At 42.2% G+C, this 21146-nt stretch overlaps 1 protein-coding gene across 6 annotated transcripts in view; it reads right to left on the bottom strand.

The window, feature by feature from the left end:
• SETBP1 (SET binding protein 1) overlaps window positions 1–21146 on the bottom strand; it is a 264152-nt gene that overhangs the window by 140377 nt on the left and 102629 nt on the right. For all 6 annotated transcript variants that reach the window (XM_048932011.1, XM_048932012.1, XM_048932013.1 and 3 more), the window contains exon 4: window positions 1583–1654. In XM_048932011.1, coding sequence (XP_048787968.1) covers window positions 1583–1654 — 72 coding nt within the window. The remainder of the gene's footprint in view (window positions 1–1582; window positions 1655–21146) is intronic.

The raw sequence follows: 21146 nt of genomic DNA on the forward strand, positions 1-21146 counted from the left end.
CACAGAGCCCTCATCTAGCACATCTACAGAGCTAATTTAAGAGGGTATCACAACTGGAAAAAACACTGCCTTGTGTCTCCCACATACTGAGAAATAGTCACGACTGCATCAAGAATCTGTGTTTCCCAAACCCCTGCTCTCCAGAAGCAGAGCTAGGGACAGACATTGCCTTTAACTGCAACTGGCAGTAATTTTGCTTCTCTCTGTGCTTTCAAAGCTGAGAGACATCAAAGATTAGTTGAAAAATCATGACTATTTCTCCCTAAGAAGCAACACTAGTAATAGGCTTCAGGAAAAAATCCTCCTAAATGCAAGTGATAAGCGTAGACTGCGTGAATGCTGACAGGTCTGATTATAATTATCACTGCAAGGGAACCAACACTAACCTCCCCTCTGGAAGGCAATGACAATTCCTGGAAGGGAACATGCAAGTGAATTATCATAAACAAAATCATTGCATGTGGAACTGACGTGCACTGAGAAATGAAATAAGACCTCAATTTAGAAGAAAAAAAAAAAAAAAAGAGAAAAAACTAAAAACAAATAGAACAAATAAAAAGCCACTTTGAGAGCTCGTTCATGTTTGCTCCTGCAGAAGACGGTATTCATACTCTAAACTTCTATTGACTTCAGGATGATGCCTGAGATGGAGTCACGCACTAAAAAGGTGTTTGGAAGCAGGATCTCTCCTGAACCTCTGAAACCATATTTAAAGAAAATGCTCTTCAAAATAACATGGACATAATGCCTTAGAAAGCATGTTGGTCCATACTGAACTAAGTAACCAGAACTAAGACAAAATTCATACCTCGAACCAAGCACTCCCCTTCCTCATATCCTAAAAGACAGAAATCCAAACAGAAGCAACACAGAGGGCTTTAAATTGAACCTATACCTTGGCTGAAACACAATCATGTTAGCTTTTAGGCAGATTTCCAGGAGAACTAGATATGATAAGTAGTATACTTTCATGATCATCCTGTCTTATCCTTCACTGTGCATTATATTTTTCATAGCCTATGGATTGTTTTGCTATTTCTCATTCTATTTCCACTGGAAACTTGGAAATAGAAAAACTCGGTCAGTTTGGAATAAGAGTAGAAGGACAGCACATTTTTCTTTCTGAACAAAGGGAAATAGACATTATCTTCTTAATTGTGGGCTATAACTGCAAGGAAGATGAAGAGGAGGGCCTCAGAGTCAAAGGCAGTTCGAGGAGTTTCATTCTCATTATATCTCAATGGAGTGAAGCAAATAAATTGCACAAGGAGACATATGGAAGCTCACTACGCAAATGGCCTATTTAAGGCTCTTACTTCCTAATTAGGTCCCAGTGTCAGGAGGTTGGTAACAATTATTCACATGTAGATCATTTGGATACAATACAAACTGTTATAAAACCCAAACCATCATAACAGTATGCATTAAAAAGAAGTCCTTTTTGGCTTGATGTTTCAGACTTTTTCACTTCGCACTTGGAATGTCAATTTCTGTGCTATGCATATCTGAAGTTCTGCATATAATTCTTCAATAATGAGTTTGGAAGGGAAAAACCTTCACAGATATAATTCCTTGGTCTTACCTTATTCATGGATTTTGTCACCAGACTCTGCACAGGGAACCCACACTCTCTTCCCAAATTCTTCATCTGGTTCTGTGGTGTTTCCCAGAGCAAAGAGAAAAGAGAAAATATTAATTGTAGACATGCAAGTGCAGAAAATGATCACAAATATCTGAATATTTTCACTCTTCCAATTCATTACATGCTCCTTTGTGTACATCATCCAGGACTCTTTGAACTAAGGTCTGCCCCCACTTGCTTCAGCCCCCATCAGTTCTGGAAGGTCCTCCAAGCTCCTTCTTAAACCATGTAGAGGGACAAGTTTCTGCTCCATGCAGCTCAGGTGAAAGTGGGCAATGTGGTGCTGTCACAACTTTGCCCATTGGTCATTAGGCAAATCCTAAAGTGTGACAACTGGGACAAGAGCCACTGATTTGTATGACAACACACACTGCTAAAGCTTGGGAAGAGCTTTAGGAAAAAGCAGAAAAGGTATCCAATAGTGCCAACTAATTTGCTTTGTTTAAGACTTAAAGCAGAGGGCTAAAGATAAACACTTTCCAAAAACTTTTAAAGTAGGGTAAGTTTTTTTTTTAATTCAATATCATTCCTATAGCAAACCTACAGATATATTTCTGTATTTCAGGTACAAAAATCCCTCTCCCTCTCTTCTCCTCCTACCTCCTCTCCTCTCTTTGTCCACCTCTTGAGCCCTTCCCACTAAAGGTGAAATATTTCACATTTTCACCTGTGATAATGCATATCACAGAGTGTTTTCTTTGCTTTGCTTGTCACTGATTTTGCCTGTGGCATCTTTTTAAGCAACAGCCTGTGCAAAGATAATAGGTGGCACAATTCTCTGTAACTGGAATCAGCAACAAATCAGCCATCTGCCACTCCAGGGGTCTGAGATTAACCTAGCTACTGGACTGTGACTGCAAAGCATTTGCACATTTAGATTACAGAACTGTGAGGCTACTGGTAAAAATAAAAAATTGTTGGAAGTGGGGAAGGTGTGGGGAGAATGGGTGGAAGAAAGCATTGGAAGAGCCCTCTGGATTAACCCTTCCATTTGCAAGCCATCTTATAACAATTCCAAGCAAATAAGGTTTCATTGTAAGATATTAAAAAGAAGTGTTTGAAGAAAAGAACTTGAGATTCATGAGATATTATGCTTCAAGGGAATACATCCGGAGAAATTAATAATACAGGCAGAAAGACAGACAAAGACACTCAGCTGCATTGTCACTGCTTCACAGTCTCTATAGGGAGGCTATGATCAGATGGCTTGCCTGGATCACTAGAAAAGTACAAGAAAAATGTCTTTGTCCCAGGATGGGCACCCTTACACAAGCTCTCATACTCCAGAGCATTGTCAAGACATTGAGGAAATAGAAGAGATTTGTGCTCTGCAGTATGCAGTTTAGGAAGGTTCTTTCATTTTTCTGTTCTCAGTTTATCTTCCTAAACATCATGTAACACAATGCTGCACTGCTCATATGAATACTGTTGGAATACATTAATTTTTTGTCCATGTATTTGGTATCCTGTCTATAAATTTGTTCGCTAATTGTAATTTGGAAAGCAAAATAGTAGGAGGTTTAAATCAGAAAGAGAGACAAGTTGGCTGGACGTCCCAAAGCATGAGCTGTGCTCTGTGCAGGTGCACGAGTGTTAGGACAGATGCCAGGGTCTCCTCTGCTCACTTTGATGTGGGCTTTAATCCCCAGTCCCACTGTTTGCTTTTTCAAGTTGGCATCTTGTGGTGAGGGATCTTAGGTTAAAAAGAGGAGGCTGTGCTCAGAGGAAGAGCAGCAGCACAGCCAAAACCATCAGCAAGGACATCTGGGAAATTCAGGCATATTCTGCATGGTATGTACCTTTGGTGAGGATAGTAGCTTAAATACACAATTCACCTCATTAAGTTTAAAGAGGCAACGGAAAAGCAAACAGCAAGCCCATGTGTGCACATGCAAACACATATATTTATGTGTGTACTTTATTCACTAAGAGCAGGTGGCATCTGGTGGAAAGCACAGTAGCACAGCAATTACACCAAATTACTTGACCAACCTTCTTGTTGACAAGGGGGAATGGTTTTAAACTGAGACAAAGGAGGTTTAGGTTAGATATCAGGAGGAAGTTTTTTTACACACAGGGTGGTGACACACTGGAACAGGTTGCCCAAGGAGGTTGGTGGATGCCTCTTCCCTGGAGGCATTCAAGGCCAGACTGGATGTGGCTCTGGGCAGCCTGCTCTAGTGGTTGGCAAATCTGCCATGGCAGGGGGGTTGAAACTAGGTGATCATTGTGGTCCTTCTCAACCTGTCCATTCTATGATTCTACAATTTTTTCCCCACCCACTCCAGTGATTCCAAAGTTCCTGTGACAAAGGAAAAAGAGCAAGAATACACAATGGCATCTCTTTTGCTCAAGCCTAAGTCAGGCTACAGCAGCCACGTGGTTGGAGGAACAGGAAGAGAACGATCACTGCAGACATCCTCCTCCATACAAAGATATGTCACAGTAGAAATTAATACATATCCTAGAAGCGTTAATCTATGACTGTGTTTCTGATGGTCTGAGATAAATGACCATTGATCTGCAAGGAGCTATCTTTGGATAAGAGAAGGATGAAGGAAAGTAGCCAAATAACATTTCAGTCACAGTCTATTTATCACATTATTTCCAACAGGCATTGACTGAGCAGAATCAGGTCCTCCAAAACCAGGTTTACATGTTTAGTATCAACATGAAATTTGAGTGGATTTGCATATATAGTAGGACAGGAATTCTAGGTGAGATAAAGGTCATTGGGATCATCCCATAGTTTGGGACTACAAACTGGACCAAGCTAACAACATGCAAGCTTCTGAGACTCAGCAAGCTGATGAGCTTCTGCCTGTGCTTTAGGAAGGTCCCTTGAAGCTGATCTGCTGGCTGCTGATAAAAAAACATGTGGATTTGTTGTCAGACTCATGGTTGAGGGTTTTCTCTTTCTAGTCTCTAATTACCATCAACACCACCTTAAACTAGTGATCCAAATTCCAGTATGATCCAGACAGAAATGCATGTATAAATGCAGTAGTGGAAAGATTTTTTTGCTTTGAGCTTCCATCCTGCAATCTTACAAGAATGTTTCTAGATGCTGTAAACATTTCAAAATGGTTAAAAATTATGCAGCTTGCATATACTTTTTCTCATCCTATGAATGTAAGGTAAAGGGGAACATAACAGGAAAAAACCTTCCCTTTCAGAGAAAAAACAGAGCAAAACACCAGCACAACCAATGTGAATCAGTTATGAATTGCTGCCAAAGTTTCAGATCTCTATTGTTAATATGTCTTTTTACCTAGGTAGGCTTTGCAGAAAGGGGCTTTTACAAAAGAAATCCCACCTCTGCATTTAACAGAGGCTTGACTGACCATGTAACTGTGGCACACAGCCTGGAAGTTGCTACATCCCTCAGGAAATGAGAAGTGCATGGGAGCACCGATGCAGGCAATGCTGCACCTTGCAGAGATTCGTGTGTCCTACAAGTAACCTTGCATCATGATACAGAGCAGCGAGAGCAGCCTTATGGGTACTGCGAGAGGAGGAGGACAGCAAGGAGGAGGGGAAGGAGTGGCACTGGGGAAACAGTCAGAAAACTCCCTGGGAGCCAAGTCTTCTATGTCTTCCTAGGAAAAATTGCAAAAATAAATAAATAAATAGATAGATAGGTAGATAGATAGATAAATAAATAAATAATCCTCCTGAGCTGAGATTTCAGCAAGCAGGAGGGGATAGGTGTGTTAGCTCCTTCTGTTACCTACTTATAATCTTTTACATGTGAGCTTGGTAACGTGCACAGCCAGGCTAGGAATGGATAAAGACACAGCATTTCTGCCTTACATTTGCTGTGCCCAAGGATAGTGCTGTTGGGGATACTGGGGACTGCCTGGCTCCTGCTACCCCCTCTCTGGGATGGAACAAAGAGAGGCAAAGCCAGGAGCAAGAGTCCCTTAATATCACTGGGATTAGGCAAGAAGGGAAAAGGGTGGCATTTAATAGGTAAAAGAGGAGGGAGAAGACTCCTGCATCCGACTGGTGGCCCCGCACCACAGCCATTCTCATTCCTGGCACGTTTCTCCACTCTCGAGAGCAGCCCTGCTTGGAAATATTAGTGCGGCACAGAGCGCCGTTTTCGAGTTGCTGCAGCTCCTTCTTGGCACCGGTTCAGCTTTTTGTCTTTTCTTCTCCTCCGAGCACGCAGTGGAGGGAGGAGGAGAGGAAGGATGAAAACAAGGCGCTTTGCTCTGCAGCCGCATTCCTCCCCTGGCACCCCCAGCATCAACTCCACACCCCTGCCTGCTCCCACCCAGCCCCACTCAGCAAATGTAAATCTTCCCACAGCAGCCAGTCCGTAGCTTCCTTCCCCCTCCTGCCATCCCTTTTCATTGCTTTCTCCTTTGTACTCCTCTAAATTTTTCCAGCCAAGCGTTACAACCTTCCACCCCCCCTCCTTTCTCCTCCACCCTCCCACCCTCCCACCTCCTCCCCATGCATTGGAAAAAATCATGCCATGGTTGCCAATGTCCTGGCATCTCCTTGTAGCAGAGGGTGATAACAGTTCCCTTGTGCACCCCTAGGCACCCCAGTCCTTCTCATCCCAAGTGGGACCAGGGAGGACTCCAGGTGCTCATGTGTACGCCCATGTGCACATCGCTGGATGTTCTCCATTTGCATCCCTCGACATAGCTTTAAATACAAACTTCCTGCAAGCTGGCATTTGGCAACCAAATGCCTCCTCATTCTTGGGGCCAGGGAAAAAACAGAGGTGGAATAGTGAGGGAGGGAGGGTGTATTTTTTTAAGCAACCCAAACATGGCACATAACTCTTCCACCAACTTTGTCCCAAGCTGCTATGCTGGCAGCCAGCTGCCAGTTCCAGTCTGGCACCCCCTTTCATTTGTTTTTCTCTGCTCTTGAACTCCCTTCTCCCAAATATTTATCCCCTTATTTTTTTTTCTTTCTCCTTTTTTAATCCCTTTTCCCTCCAAGTATGCCCAGAGGAGGGGCTCTTTCCTTCTCCCACCCACAAATCCAATGCAGCATATGTGGAAGGAGCAGCGACGGGAGTGAAACATGATGCAACACTCAATGGACCAAGAGGGAGGGGAGGAAAAACCCCATATGTACACACAACATATGTATGCTCTTCTCTGAGGAAGAAGGAGGGAGGGAGAGATGCCCTGAAAGCAGGCAAAACAGCTTTACAGATGCCAGGATGAGAAAACACATCTTCCTCCTTGGGGGAGCTTTGTCTGGGGGGCAAAATGCATCTTCCTCATGGGAAAAGATCCAAGAGAGCCAACTTTCAGCCTAAATGACTCCAACTAAATCAGAGTTTGAAATGCATATATTCATAGTGGAGAAAAAGTGGCATTATGTGCACATCATTGGTGCTTGGAGGGAAGAGATATTTTGAGGGTAAATAATAAGATGTTACTGATGCTGAATTGGTCTGGTAGGGGTGTGCAGGGGGGAGGGAAGATGCACTGAGGATTTCAGCATGGCAAAAGCAATGGCAGTAGTACATTAAGCAGCAAGCCAGGCTGAAGATCCAAACAGAGTACAATCCTGTGAGAAACCAGTGAGATTATCTGGGGACTTTGAGGAGACAGGTTGGGCTCCCTTCTCTACTGGCACATCAGATGTGACTCCTGGGGAGTCAGGGCAGAAGGAATGCTGTGGGACAGATGGACATATGTTGCATCCCAGCCCCGATGCTTTTACTTGCTAAAGCTATGAGTCCTTTGGGAGGACCAGAAAAGCACCTGGTTGGTTCTTACCAACCATGTTCTGGTCGCCCTGGGGAATAGCAGAGCAAGCGACTGGAAAGCTGGGTCACAGAGACAGACCACAAGACAGACAGACAGCATGCTCAGGGTGGTACAGACAAAACAGCAGTGTCCTGAGCAGCTGCCTAATATGTATCTTGGCAAAATCTCGCCTGGCTGTGGATGAAGCAGAAATCGCAGGCTGGAATTGTAAAGACATCAGTTGGTCTGACTTTTTTTCCCTGGCCTGCATGCTGAATGCAGCAGGAAAGTGATGGGCTGGTGGCACAGAGTATCTGCCAGGAGCCACTTGGAAGAGTTGATCCTTCAACTGATGCCAGCTGCTGAGTATGGAGCAGTCAATGGGCAAACACTGAAGTGGGCTGAAAACAAGCAGATGCCCTTCAATGGCTGTGGTCATTAAGAGGCATGAGTAGGTGCACACTAAAACCCTGTGCACATCCCTTTAGAAGCAACACCACCACTGCGACACATCCACTGTGCTAGGTCCTACACTGGAGCTTTCTCCAGGCCAGCACAGCACAGCTGGCCCTTGCTGGGTTGGATGGAGAAACATCCAGGTAGGACCCCACATATCCTCCTAAGAGTTGTGGCTTCATTATTTGAAACATTGCACAAGGATATTGCTGAACATTGGCATTGACTTATCCAACATCTGCTTCCAAACTGAGCCATCATCAGACTGTATCTGTTCTCCTAGCCAGTTTACCCTGTGATTTTCTCTCTTTATTGATCCTCGGGCTTAGTGTAGGTTTTTACCCTTCCCTCCAATCTTGAGGGCCTGCTAGTTGCATCTGGCAAAGTGGATGAGTTCCTCATGTGCATCAGTGGCTAAGAGGACTCTGAGGTCATCACCATAGAGAAGCATCCTTGCCTGGGGGTATCTGTATTTCATTGAACGGACTCATAAACAGAAGCATTTTCAGATGCTTTGAGTGGAAAGGAACTATAAATAACAGATATTACAGACTAACAAGTTCTCAGTTGCAAAATGAAGTGGGAAAGAATATTTTAGCATCCACTTTCTAGGCAGACATGATCATTCAGGTCCTCAGAGCTGAAAACTTCACAAAGCGTGCAGTATGTCAGGTCCACACACTCCATCTCCAGCTTCAATGGCTCTAAAATCTACTCTGACCTATGCTATGCTCCTCATGCACAGGCAGCATCCAAATGCTGTGTCACTTCAGGGGTTATGACAGTAAACCTACACTACATGGTGATCTTTTCCAGGAAAAGTGGGGATCACTGCTGCTGTAAGCTCACAATAGATGGTGCCTAAAGATTGTTATTAACTGACTTCTGATGTTTTCCTTCCCAGAGTAAGCAAGCACTTTGTATCAATCTGGCTTGCTTTAGTGCAGTGACCCAGCACTATGCTCTGCGGCTGAAAGTTCAGGTCCCAGCTGTGGGGCTAAACTCTTGCTGACACTGTGCTGATTTCTCTGCCTCTGTCACCCACACAACCAACAAGGATGGGTGCAGGAAGGGAGCAGATGTTGTTTTTTTCAGGCTGAGACAGAGAAAAACAACAACAATGACAAAAACCCTCTGCAAAACAGACAGAAGATGCAGCAAAGGAGAATGGGGACAAAGTGATGCCAGTGTGTTCTGTTAGGTTGAAAGCAGGAAATCCTTTGGACAGCATGGGGCAGTTCATTGCTTTCTTCTTTTTCTTTCTTCTGCCAGGCAGAAGATCTTGGTGGAGAGGCAATTAAAATGTTATGAGCAAAGAAAAGCGTCCTCTTTTAGGATGCCTTGAAGAACGTTTGTTTGTGCACATTCACAGGGAGAGACGTGCATGGGAGAAATCACTATTTAGTGATGAGTGAGCTACTAAGGATTTGGTAGTTTATTTTGGATGGGGATCCACATGCAGATGGTTATCTAAAGCCCTCAGTCTTGAGAGAAGGGCTGGAAATATCTTAAGAACAATCCCTTGTTGTATGATTTCCAGTATCTCTCAGAGCTGTTGCTTATGCCAAAAATACCACGAAAACAGTTTTGTTTTTTTGTTTTGGTTTGGTTTTTTTTAATTCTTTTTCTTTTATGCAGCATTTTGGCTCTTCTGCTTCTAGTTCCAAGCAAACCTAAAACCGCAAAGTCTTTGACTTTAAGGTTGGACTGTGCTTATTTAATTTCAAGCCATCTTGATTCTCATGACTGCACGCATACAAGGGAAATAAGGAAAAATGATGCTGTGATTCTATGGAAACCTTTAAAAGAAAAGACACCCTGAAAACTGATGTGAGAAACAAACAAACAAACAAAGAAAAAAACCCTGTCTTCCCTAAGAAGACTACAAGCTTCATTTCTCTGATCTTAAGTAAACTACTTATCTGTCTAGTCTTGCTATAGATAGCATGCAAGATCACAGCATTCCCAATTCAAATGAGCCTGTTAGCCTTGAGTCATTATTAATCAGTAAATACTATTGAATCAATAATCAAAATAAGGACTTTGAAGAGATCCTTGTTTCCCCAACCAATCTTGAAACATATCAGATCTGCAATTGACACAATTTGACAGAGAAGGAGGAAAGAAAACAGTTTGAACATGATACAGTGCTCTCCAGTTTTCTTAAATCAGAGTATAATTGAGGTAAAATAGCCTAGGGATGTTGCTATTGGGATGAAAGCCATATGCTTTACTTTAGTCCTCAGGACAAAAAGTTTTGCTTCAAGGCTGGTTTTAATCTTTGGCTGGATGTACATCAGGATATCTCAAGTAATATTGCTCAGTATGTCAGCATGCTTTGGAGGATATTGTTAGCTACCCCAACTCCCTGGAGTAGTGATCCTTAAAAGGATAGGAGCACATCCATTGACTATATGTATAGTAAAGAATGAATGCTTTGTCTATTGAAGACCAGGTGATGTTCCCCTTTCATTGCTTCCTGTAGTCTTTTTCTACTTTTCTTGTTTATTAATTACTCAAGACCCAATCTCCAAGATGTCCAAGCGGTTTGGAGATCAAGGCTCAGATCTTTCTTTAGATGGCAGAAATGATGGTAACTCAATCCATACAAGCCTATCAGCAGAAATGATGGACAAAGTCAACACTTTGCACTGTGCAGATCTCCAAAACAAGAATTTAGCCTTCCATTGAACACAGCACATTCATTTCATGTATTTTTCCACTCCAGTTGGAATCATTTCTTTTGGATAACCAAGACAGATACAGGAGGCCCAGGTCCCCATTTGTGTGAACTGGGGGTAGTTCCATTCCACACTGCATGCTGAGCTCTTTGCAAAGTCTGTTCATCGTGTCCTATTAAGAGCAGCAGGATGCTGATCATTTTTGTGAAAACTTGGCTCCTTTTCAGCGTCTTAGTTTAGATGGACGGAGGAAGGGATGAGTTTAACTTTTGGCTTGAAGGAAAGAAAGTAAAATTTCTGGACCCTTTCAAGTGCTGAGAAATCTGGCTCTGAGCTTTTCTGAAAAAGTGACCCAATCTACCTAGCCATTATACCTTTCCCTGCCGATGACTAACACATGGATTGATATTTCCTTGTAGGAAACACTGGCGAAGGACCGGGGTTCCCATTCACTCGTGCTGTTTACTGCTCCCCAGAGAGCCCAGTCTTCAGCACCGATTGAGCAGACTGCTCTGCAGGTGTAGGTTTTGCATGCCAAAATGGGTTGTAAATCAGAGCAGAGGAAGAAAGGGCTGTAATAGAACTTGTCTGTAGAAGCGACCATTGGAAAAGGATGTTGACCATGTTCATTTTACAGGTCTGATCCCCTAAATCTGCTCTTGCTCACACTGCACAAGAGGGATTGAGTCCCAGCTCAGAAATCTAAGGAGCAAAGCAATAATTTGCCAGAGAGTACACATGGGGTGAATTTGTCCCTGATCTCTGTTATTGGTTTTCAAAAACAGAAATTCTCATACCCTTTTGGACAGATGGCTGGTCCTATTATTTCTTATGTTAGATTTCCCACTGAAGCTGAAAGCAAATCCATGTTCAAGCTGAAAGTAAACAACCTGCAAATTCAAAAGGCATTAACTCTAACTGCCAAAGCATTTGCTACGTATGCCACAGATGTCAAATAGGCAGTTTCCCACAGCACTGAGCCTACACACATAGCTAAGTTACACAGCAAAACCTTCCACACAGCCTGAAAACCCATGCTCTGCAAAACTTGCTCTCCTCTGGCGTTCTAGGGCCAGAGCCTCAGCTGGAGTGAATTAATATCTTTGTCCTGATTTGAATAGAACTGTCAATTTATACCAGATGAGAGTTTCACCCTTTGCAGGATAAGTGAGAAATGGCTACACAATACCTATACGTATATACATATATATGTATATATAAACAGCATAATTTGAGTAGAAAACTAAAAGGTGATGAAGAAAGAGCGCTGGGTAAGGTTCTCCCTTTGCTTGTCCGTGATTAATTTCTGAAGATATCACAGAGACTGATCCTAAAAAGTCAGGTTTTATGGAAAAATGGTTGTAAATAACAAAATATAGACATACAAATGATATTAGATATGCCACCTAATTTTGTTCCTGATACCTTCAAAAATGCTAACAAAAAGTTACTGTCAGTCCAAACATGACATCACACTGTAGGAAATCCAGATGATAAGGACTCAATAAACCAGGTTTTTTTTGTTGTTGTTTTTGTTGTTTTTTCTGCCAGAGCTCTTTACAGTGGTGCCCAGAGACAGAACGAAGGATAATGGGCACAAACTGGAATGCAGGAAGGTATGAATGATCACCTTTTCTTTGGACAAAGTACAAAAGCAGGTGGCCCATAGGTGGTGGAGTCTCCTTCTATGGAGGTATTATGAGACTGCCTGAATGCTTTATTGTAACCCATTATAGGGAACTTGCTTTATCAGGGGGATGGACTAGGGGATCTCCAGAAGTCCCTTTCAGCTCCTACAGTCCTGTAATTCTGCAAATGAAGAGGACAAATCCATGAAACCAAATCATATAAGCAAATAAACAAAGAAAGATACTTATATATTTGAAGTGCACTGAACATTAGAGTATCGATATCATGTTGTGCTTCTCAGTTGTAAAGATGTGCAAGGTTGTTTTTCTGATATATTAGGTTGTAAATTCCAGATGGAAACTCTGAAATCAAATTCTGCAAATCAGATCTCTTTCTATTTAAATCAATGGAATGAATTCAGGAATTACGTCCCAAATTAAGCCTACAATATATTCTTTGCTTTAAGAGGTCTGATTCTTAGACCCAGATGCATCTTGATTTCTGCTAAAGTAAACTGGAGATCAAATAACGGACCAATAGAAATGACTCGAGATGTTAAAGATGGTGGTAATGGGAAACCAAACAACTAAACTATTTAACTTAAAGGCACTAGACTGGTGTGGCTCATCACTAATTTCACCTCCGCTTTCCAATAACCATCTCCTTATTTTCCCTTCACTATTCAGTGTAAGCAGGCAATTAACAATACATTGTCACTATTTTATAGAGTCTTCCATCGGAGGAGCTAGAAACTCTAGGTAAACATTAATGAATTAAGCTTCTTAACACTCCCTGTGAGACAGATACTGCTATCTCCTTTGTACAGATTGGAGAAGAGGTGCAGCTTTGCCAGGGGTTGGAGTGAGCAGAGGCAGAGCTGGGAGCAGGCTCTGGACCTTGAACCTCAGGCTTCCGTGTGCCTTCAGCTCTAATCCACAAGGCTTTCTTTGGATGTGGGGAATATCTGGCAAATTTCAGATGATGATAATTATCTCTTGGGACTGCCCACATGCCCTGAATTTCTGACAGGCTGGAAACATTGCAGGGTTGAGGTTCTCTCAATTCAGAGAACTTAGGTCCCACTTGCTCACTGTTCGGCAGAAACAGTAGTCCATCCTAATCAGATATAATCACCTGTGAACAGGATCCTCTGATATGCTAAACAGTAGAAAAATTCAGGAATGGGTCATTTTTTAATAGTACTACAAACCTTGAGAAAACAACACAAAGGTCTAAGAGCACTCCCTTGCTTTTAATTGTGTATTTAAATGCCCTTATCTTTTTCTCACATAGCAGAAAGGCAAAACATTCAGCCCTGCTTGCAAGTCGCAATGATAGGAAGAACTTCAGAGTGTTTTAACAAAAACCTGAAGGTTTTGCTTCCAACACTATGAAATGCTTAGACCCTATGCAAGCCTTAGGACAAGATAGGCATTGACCAGACAAATTCTTCTTTTTTTTTTCTTTTTTTTTTCTTTTTTTTTTTTTCCCCAAAGCATAGTCCAGTTGATTTAAGAGCAGCTAACGTCTGTTGTCTATTTGAAGCATATTTCCACATAGCCCTTCTCCAACTGCATGGAAATCATACAATTTCCATGATGATTCTTCTGTCTAAAAATACACATCTCCCCCTCTCTTCAATTTATCACCGAGCCAGTCAGCCTGTTTATTGTTGAAGTTTTGCCCATTTAATAGTGCACTAAGGAGAGCTTAATACAAACATCGACCAATTCATTGTCACAAAGAGAAAAGCCTTAGAAATCATCCATCTAAGCAGGAGTCAAGAGTAAGAATCTCTTAGTTGGAGATCAGTCAATAAGAAACTCTGTTATGGAAGCTATTCTAGGCACACCAGATTCAAAAAGGGGGACAAGAATAAAAAAAAAATAAAAAAACATTTTATTCCATAAAGACAAAAATGATGAGAATAGCATGTAAACTACTTGTTTGTTTTTTTTTCTTTCAAAATTTACTTGTGAACTTATATCCCAGAAATGGGGAACTGTGAAAGAATCAAGCATTTGACATATTCAGCATGCTGATTTGTGAACTATTAGCAGATTGCTATTTGCCTAAAAATATGTATTTCAAATTCCTTTCTAAAAACTCTTCTTGATCTCTTCCCAATTCATGAGCTGTTAAATGTGTGTACAACACGGCAATGTTTGTCTCCTGAACAGAGGGACATTACAATCCCTAGAAGCAGGTTTCCTGTGGGAATATTAAAGGCAGTATTCAGGAATATTCCCCAGTATTCGTGGCCTCCACAAACACTCCAGCTCAAAAACATGTTTGCTGTAATATTTGCCAAGAGCAAACAAGATGGAACGATGGAAGAAAGTGTACAAAGTCTGACCAGGCTTATAAAAACCCAACAGCTAATGAATACTTGTGGAAAATGTCTTATGGTATTTCCTCAGCTGTGGATGCTAATTACGAAAGACCATAAAGCTAAAACTCTTTTGCTGCCTACCTCTTCATCTGATCCAGAGCTGGAAGGCATTTCCATGGGCCTCCTTATGATGTCCATCCCCTTTACATCTGCTGAATCCAGAAGCAGTGTTTTAAACTTTTGTGTGCATATCAAATAGATGAGGTATGAGTAACTGGACAGAGGCCCAGAAACTCATTTCTCTTAAGCTGCTTGATGGCTAACAGCTTTTCTCTGTCTCTGACTAAAAACAAAACAAAACAAAACAAAAAAAATCTACAATAAATTTGAGCATACATGTAGATTGGTGAGTTCATCTCATTGCCCAGTGTCAAATCACAGAATTACAGACTGATTAAAGTGGAAAGGGACCTCTGTGTCTAACTGGTCCAACACAACTCCATCAGGGACACCCAGAGCTGGTGTCCAGGCCAAATGACTTTTGGAGATCTCTACAGAGGAGACTCCACATCCTCTCTGGAAATGTGTGTCACAGCTCTGATAGCACAGTGTCCCATAGCAGTATGGATCCTCTTTTCAGCACCTGTCAGTGACAAAACAGCTTGTTGATTCAATCTTTTATGAACAAGCTCAAAGAAACACAGCAAGCTCTTGTTGCCATAGGGCACTGGCCCAAAAGCACACATCTGGTAAAAAAAGGAGAACTCCAAGCAAATCCAGTGGGCATTGTCAAGTCTCCATGCCTGGGTGCTCAAGGGTGGTGGCTTGTCTTGGTGGCTCAGCCAAGACAAAATCACATTGTACTGGTTATTTATATATATTTTTAAATAATAATGAAAAAAAAAAAAAAAACAACCTAAAATCCAGAATTTTTAATTGACACTGGCCCAAGCAAGCATTTTTAATGTGTATATTTTTAATGAGACTAAAATGAACTTGCTTGATGAAAAACTTGTGTGAGGAAACAGTTCGTTCTTTGCTAAAAGTTATAGTTTACAAATTCTTCTCATAAAGACACAGTTTAGTTTGGTGGGGCTACTAACAACATCGTATGCCATACTACTGATTTAATACAGCCTGGTCTGTGCTCAGGGACAGGCTAAATTTGAACATGGGCTCCTCAAATTGTTATTGCGATGTTGAGGCTCGCCGCTGTACCTTGTAACTCAACAGTGTATCTGTTTTTCAGTAATGCCTGATGCTTCCCATTCGCCTGACTAATAGTAATAGCCCCAGTACATTTTCTGAGCACAATTTACTGATGAGTGGTATCTGTAAGAGGTCAGTACTAAAACCGATGCTCTTTAATATCTTCATCAATTACATCAACAGTGAAATCAGTGCACCCTCTCAGCTTTTCACAGATGACTCTAAGCTGTGGAGTATGTTAGATACATCTGACGGACAGGATGCCATCCAGAGAGTCCTAGATAGACTTGAGCAGTGGGCCTAGTGGATGGCAAGCTGAACATAAGCCGGAAATGTGCCCCTGCAGCCCAGAAAACCAATGGTATCCTGGGCTGCATCCAAGGCAGTGTGGTCAGCAGGGTGAGGGAGGGGATCTTCCCCTCTGTTCTGTGCTGTGAGACCTCATCGGGAGCACTGTGTCCAGATGGGGAATGCTCAGTGCAGGAGAGACATGGAGCTATTGGAGCATGTCCAGAAAAGTGCCACAGAATGATCCAAGGGATGGAACACCTCTCCTATGAGCACAGGCTGAGAGCTGGGGCTGTACAGCGTGCAGAAGAGAAGGCTGTAGGGAGACCTGAGAGTGGCCTGTCAGTATCTAAACAGGGCTGTAAGAAAGAAGGGGACAGACTCCTTAGCAGTGTCTGTTGTTGCGGCAGGACAAAGAGAAATGGTTTCACACTGAGAGAATTTAGACTACACATAAGGAAGAAGTTTTTTGTAATAAATGCAGTGAATCACTGGCATAAGTGGCCAAGAGATGTGGTGGATGCCCCATGCCTGGAGACATTCAAGTTTAGGCTGGCTGGGGCTCCAAGCATCCAACTGAGCTGTAGGTGTCCCTGTTTGTTGCAGGGGATTGAACTGGATGACTTTTAAATAACCCTTCCTATTCAAACAATTCAATGGTTCTATTTTATGAAAAAGATTTTTGCTCTGCTGTTCATTCAGCCAGTGCTCTTAATGACAAGACAGACTTGTTCTCTTTTCTTTAAGAAAAAGTAAAACCTACTGCACTGCAAATGGGCTTTTATTTGACCAACTCCACCTATTAAATGAGTACATCATTCCTAATGTTTCTCTCTCCTGGAAGGTAAGGGAAGGCAACGGGGCATCCAGAATTTTTACACGCTGTCCCTTCCAGTCATGCATTCCTACGGATGATACTGTATAACGCGTCACTTACCTGCAAAGACATTGGAGAAGTAATGAAATCAGCAGATATTCCATCAGCAGGCTTTTAAAACATTGGTATTGCAATCGAAGATGCAGTCAGCCATTGCATGCACATGCCCTTTATTTATGGAGCTGATAAGGGCTCTGTAAATAAATCTGTGGGGCTCTGTGTCAGGAATAGTCACACCACATTTTTACCTTCAAGCCTTATTTTAAAGCCTTACTTTCTTATTTTAAAGAAAGATGCTGTCTGAATATTTCATTCTCAATCAAGGTCCAGATCTGGGAGCAAATGTGGGGCTTACCTAGTGACTGACCTTTTAAAAACAGACAATCTAAACTTACAACTGGGGGCTCCTTCTAGGGATCCCTCTCCTCCTAACACTGACAGTGTCTGAAATGGATGGATCTGTCTTACTGGAGGTTCTTATTTCTCCCCATCTGCTAGAGAGGTAGATCAGGACAACCAGTCTGGCTGGGCACCAGGTGGTATGGGCATACGTGTCCATAACTACATTCACATATTTTCAGCCTCTCAGATTGATTTTGAATACTTTTATATCATAAATGTTGTTCATTTATGACGAACCCCTTTTCCTGCAAACCCCATTATAAACATCAACAGTAGATGAGATAACAGGGAAAAGACTGGCATGGATCAAAAGGAAGAGTGATGTTAACATTAACATCCGCGATACAGGAACACTTTGCATCATAAATGGAACAGCATTGCTCAGCTGCATTAGGAGATAAGTTCTGAAGTTACCAAGTTGCACAGCTGTAGCTCAAGGAAGGATTTCAGTTCATGCTGAACGCTGAGTAGATTCACAGCAAAACAGATGATGGGACACAGAAATCTCTTCTTCCCAACAACGCCAAGCAAACTGCTGCTTGCTGACTGACAGCTCCCCAGCCAGCTTATGTGCATCTAATTACTGAGCCGCAACCCAAATCAAAATGCCCTGCTGCAGCTGGTGTCTCACTTAATCCATTCATAACACAAGCTAATTAGCATTGATGTTTTTGGGCAAGTTTATTCTAAATGTGGTCAAGTCACAGGCATTCAGCTTGGTTGCTAGGGCCCACCAAGGATCCTGGGAGAGTCTGTATTTCTGCCCAGAAGGCATATGCTGAGCTGTGCATGGAGAGTGGGATCTGGGGGAGATGTTGCACTTGGTGGAGATGAGCACTGGCTATAAGCACTGCTGCAAAGCTGCTCCCCCTACCATTCTCCCCCATAAGGACGAGTTCTTAAGACACTTCATAGATTTCCTCCTGTCTGAATCTATATACCATGCTTGAGGTAAAAAAAATAAAAAAAAATAAAAAAAATTTGGAAAGTGGGAGAAGTGAAGGAACAATTTGGTACTTCATATTATTCTTAGAGAGCAGAGCTGAGAAAAGAAGACAGTTACCAGAGCTCTGCATTTCCTTTTCAACCTAAGGGATAAGAAGATGATAGCAGGTGCTAATGGGAATTTTGCCCATGGCAGAAAATCAGGATCCTAAATCCTCAGTGCTGGAAATCTCAAAAAACCCTAGCAATGACCTATAATGACTGCACTTGGAAATTGGTGATATAAGGAATTGTCACTTGGCAGAAAACCTACTTTCCACTCCTTCAGTGCACCACAATTTCATTTTAATTTGTAGCAGGATGCAAGTGTAAATGAACTGACAACAGAGCTATCAGCTATTCTGTTGGTAACACTTGGAGTAATAGTTTCGATTTGACTAGACACAGCTGTCCACTGCATGTAATGACCTTTAGCCCCGTCCTTGGCAAAATTCAATTCTCTCCATGTCTGACTCTGTCCATGGGGACTTGAGCAGTGGAGCTGCCAGAATAATCAGCACATTGCTTAATGACAGGCACTCCAACGAGCAATACGATTGTGCATTGTCAGAAAAGGAGCCCACAGGTCCGGGGAGGGAGGGAGGATCTCCTTGATATTCAGAATGAAATAAAGCAGTTGCACAGGGCAGATGTGGCTCATGCAGCCGCCTGTGCTTGATGAGCACCAGCAGTGTGCTCAGCTCCACGTGCATGTATGTAAAAACAAGGTTTGTTCATTTGTTTTGTCAGCAAAGCTACTCCCAAAATTCAGCTTTCAAAAAAGGGCTGGTTTGCTGGTGCTCTGCACTGTACCACTGCAAGATACAATTTGTATTTACGTCATGCCAAACATGCATACATCCAGTATGGTGATGCTTACATGGCCATTCATATGTATACAATCTAAAATGTGTATTTATACTTAGAGAGTCATACACTCTATGTCTTTAATATACTGACCATTGTAATAAGAAAGACCTTCAGACTGCAGGCAAATAACAAACAAACAAACAAAATCAGGAATTTCTCAAATTTACAGCTATTATTTCTGAAAAATTATTTCTGTTTGAGTACATCTCTGACTGCACCAGCACACGATGAGCATGCAGCAGCCTGCACCATGGTTATACCACAGCGATTAACCCAGTGCTTCCCCACTTCCAGCCAGCTAAATTGGCAGCCTGAAAGCTTTGTTCCATGTTATCTTCTGCTGGAAACACAGAAAATGGAAATTATGTTGGGTCCAAAAGCACAACCATTCTTTCCTGCACTGAGGAGCATTGGAGATATGCAGTGCTTTGGCTCTCAAGACTTGTTACAACTACTGCTAGTAGGAGATTGAAAGAGGTTAGCAAGTAGTAACATAGGAGGATGCTACGAAGATGGGTTTTCTCTCTCTTTAGCAACTGGGAGTGGATGTGCCATGTTCCATACTGATGCCATAGTACACATGGACTAGGTGCTGGGAATAGAGAAAGAGATGGAGCCAGCCCTCCTCCTTTCCTCATCCCTTGGCCAAGCTGCTACACCTGCCCCATGAGCCCCTGGGGGTTTTTCTATGCAGCCTTTGCTATTTTTGCTTTGGCAGTGATGTGGTCCCGGCTCCGCAGAAGATTCATGTTCAGTTATTATTCTGAGCGACTGCCAGCATTTTCCTGAGAAACATAAGTGAGAAATGGGGAACAGCAATCTTGCACAGCTCATAACTCAGCCAGAACGGAGGGGAGTTTCATGGGAGAAGGGAAAGGCATGTCTTCAGCCTCAGAACTTTTATCCCTGCCAAAATTCAACGTCTCCTTTTCAAACAGTGGAGATATTACAGCTTCTTTAAAAATAAAATAAAAAGTTATGAAAGCCTTTGATACATTAGGAACACAAAACAGTCAGCTTTGCTGACAAGAAAACAAGGTGGTCTCCAAACCTGTGAGAATGTGGAACATGTTGAGTAAGCCACATTTAGGAGTCTGTGCTGCTGCCCTGTCATACACACTGTGCTAATTGTTCCTGCAGTTCATTCAGGAAGATGACAAATAACATAGACCCTTTGAGTTTCTCAACAAGTAACTTCACCCAGCGGCTCTGTTCAGGCACAGCTGCACATAGTTTGGCCAAGTTCTCACCACATTGTTTCTTCCTCTGGCTCCCTGTAGGATAGCTCTGATACCAGATGCAGCCCCAAGTTGCTCCTCTCCCCTTCAACCTTCCCCACTGCACCAGCACTTTTGCAACAGCCTGTTCAGTGCTCCTCCATGGCTAGGTCCCCCCTTGCACTTGCCATGTGCTAACAGGTTTTCCATCTTTGTTTCCCGCATTTACGCTCTCCCTTCTTCACTTCCTTTACTCTATTTTCTCTTTTCTTTGCCTGTAACTTTGGATGGGTCCATTTACCTGCACACACAGCTAACAGTTGATTTTTCCTTCTCCCCTTTCTCTCCAAATGCCTGGATAATTCAGCAGCCAATAATTTCGGCTGGTTGTACAGTATCAACAGAATAATAGTACCACCTCTTCAGCTATCTCAGAAGAATACAGCACCTTAGTGGGAACTTGTATGAAGCACCACTAGTGCCACACAAGGGCAGGCTCAGCATAGCTTTCCCGTGTGTTTGGCACATATGTTATTCTTACTTCTTTTTACTGGATAAAGTCAAGATATTCTTTGTTGAGAGTAATGTAGAAATATGGACAATGAAGACACACATAAAATACCTATCCTTGTTTCCTGTGGGAAGGCAGCATGCACACACCTCAGAATATGTATTTCCTTCTGTATGTGCAAAAGTCTAATTTCTTCATTAGATAACTGTGATTTTTTTTGTTTATTCTATTTTATTTTATTTTATTTTATTTTATTTTATTTTATTTTATTTTATTTTATTTTCAGTTAATATCAATCAGGTAGAACAAAAAATAATCAGAAATT

The sequence above is a fragment of the Lagopus muta genome, chromosome Z, assembly GCF_023343835.1.
Source record: "Lagopus muta isolate bLagMut1 chromosome Z, bLagMut1 primary, whole genome shotgun sequence".
Classification (NCBI taxonomy): Eukaryota; Metazoa; Chordata; class Aves; order Galliformes; family Phasianidae; genus Lagopus; species Lagopus muta.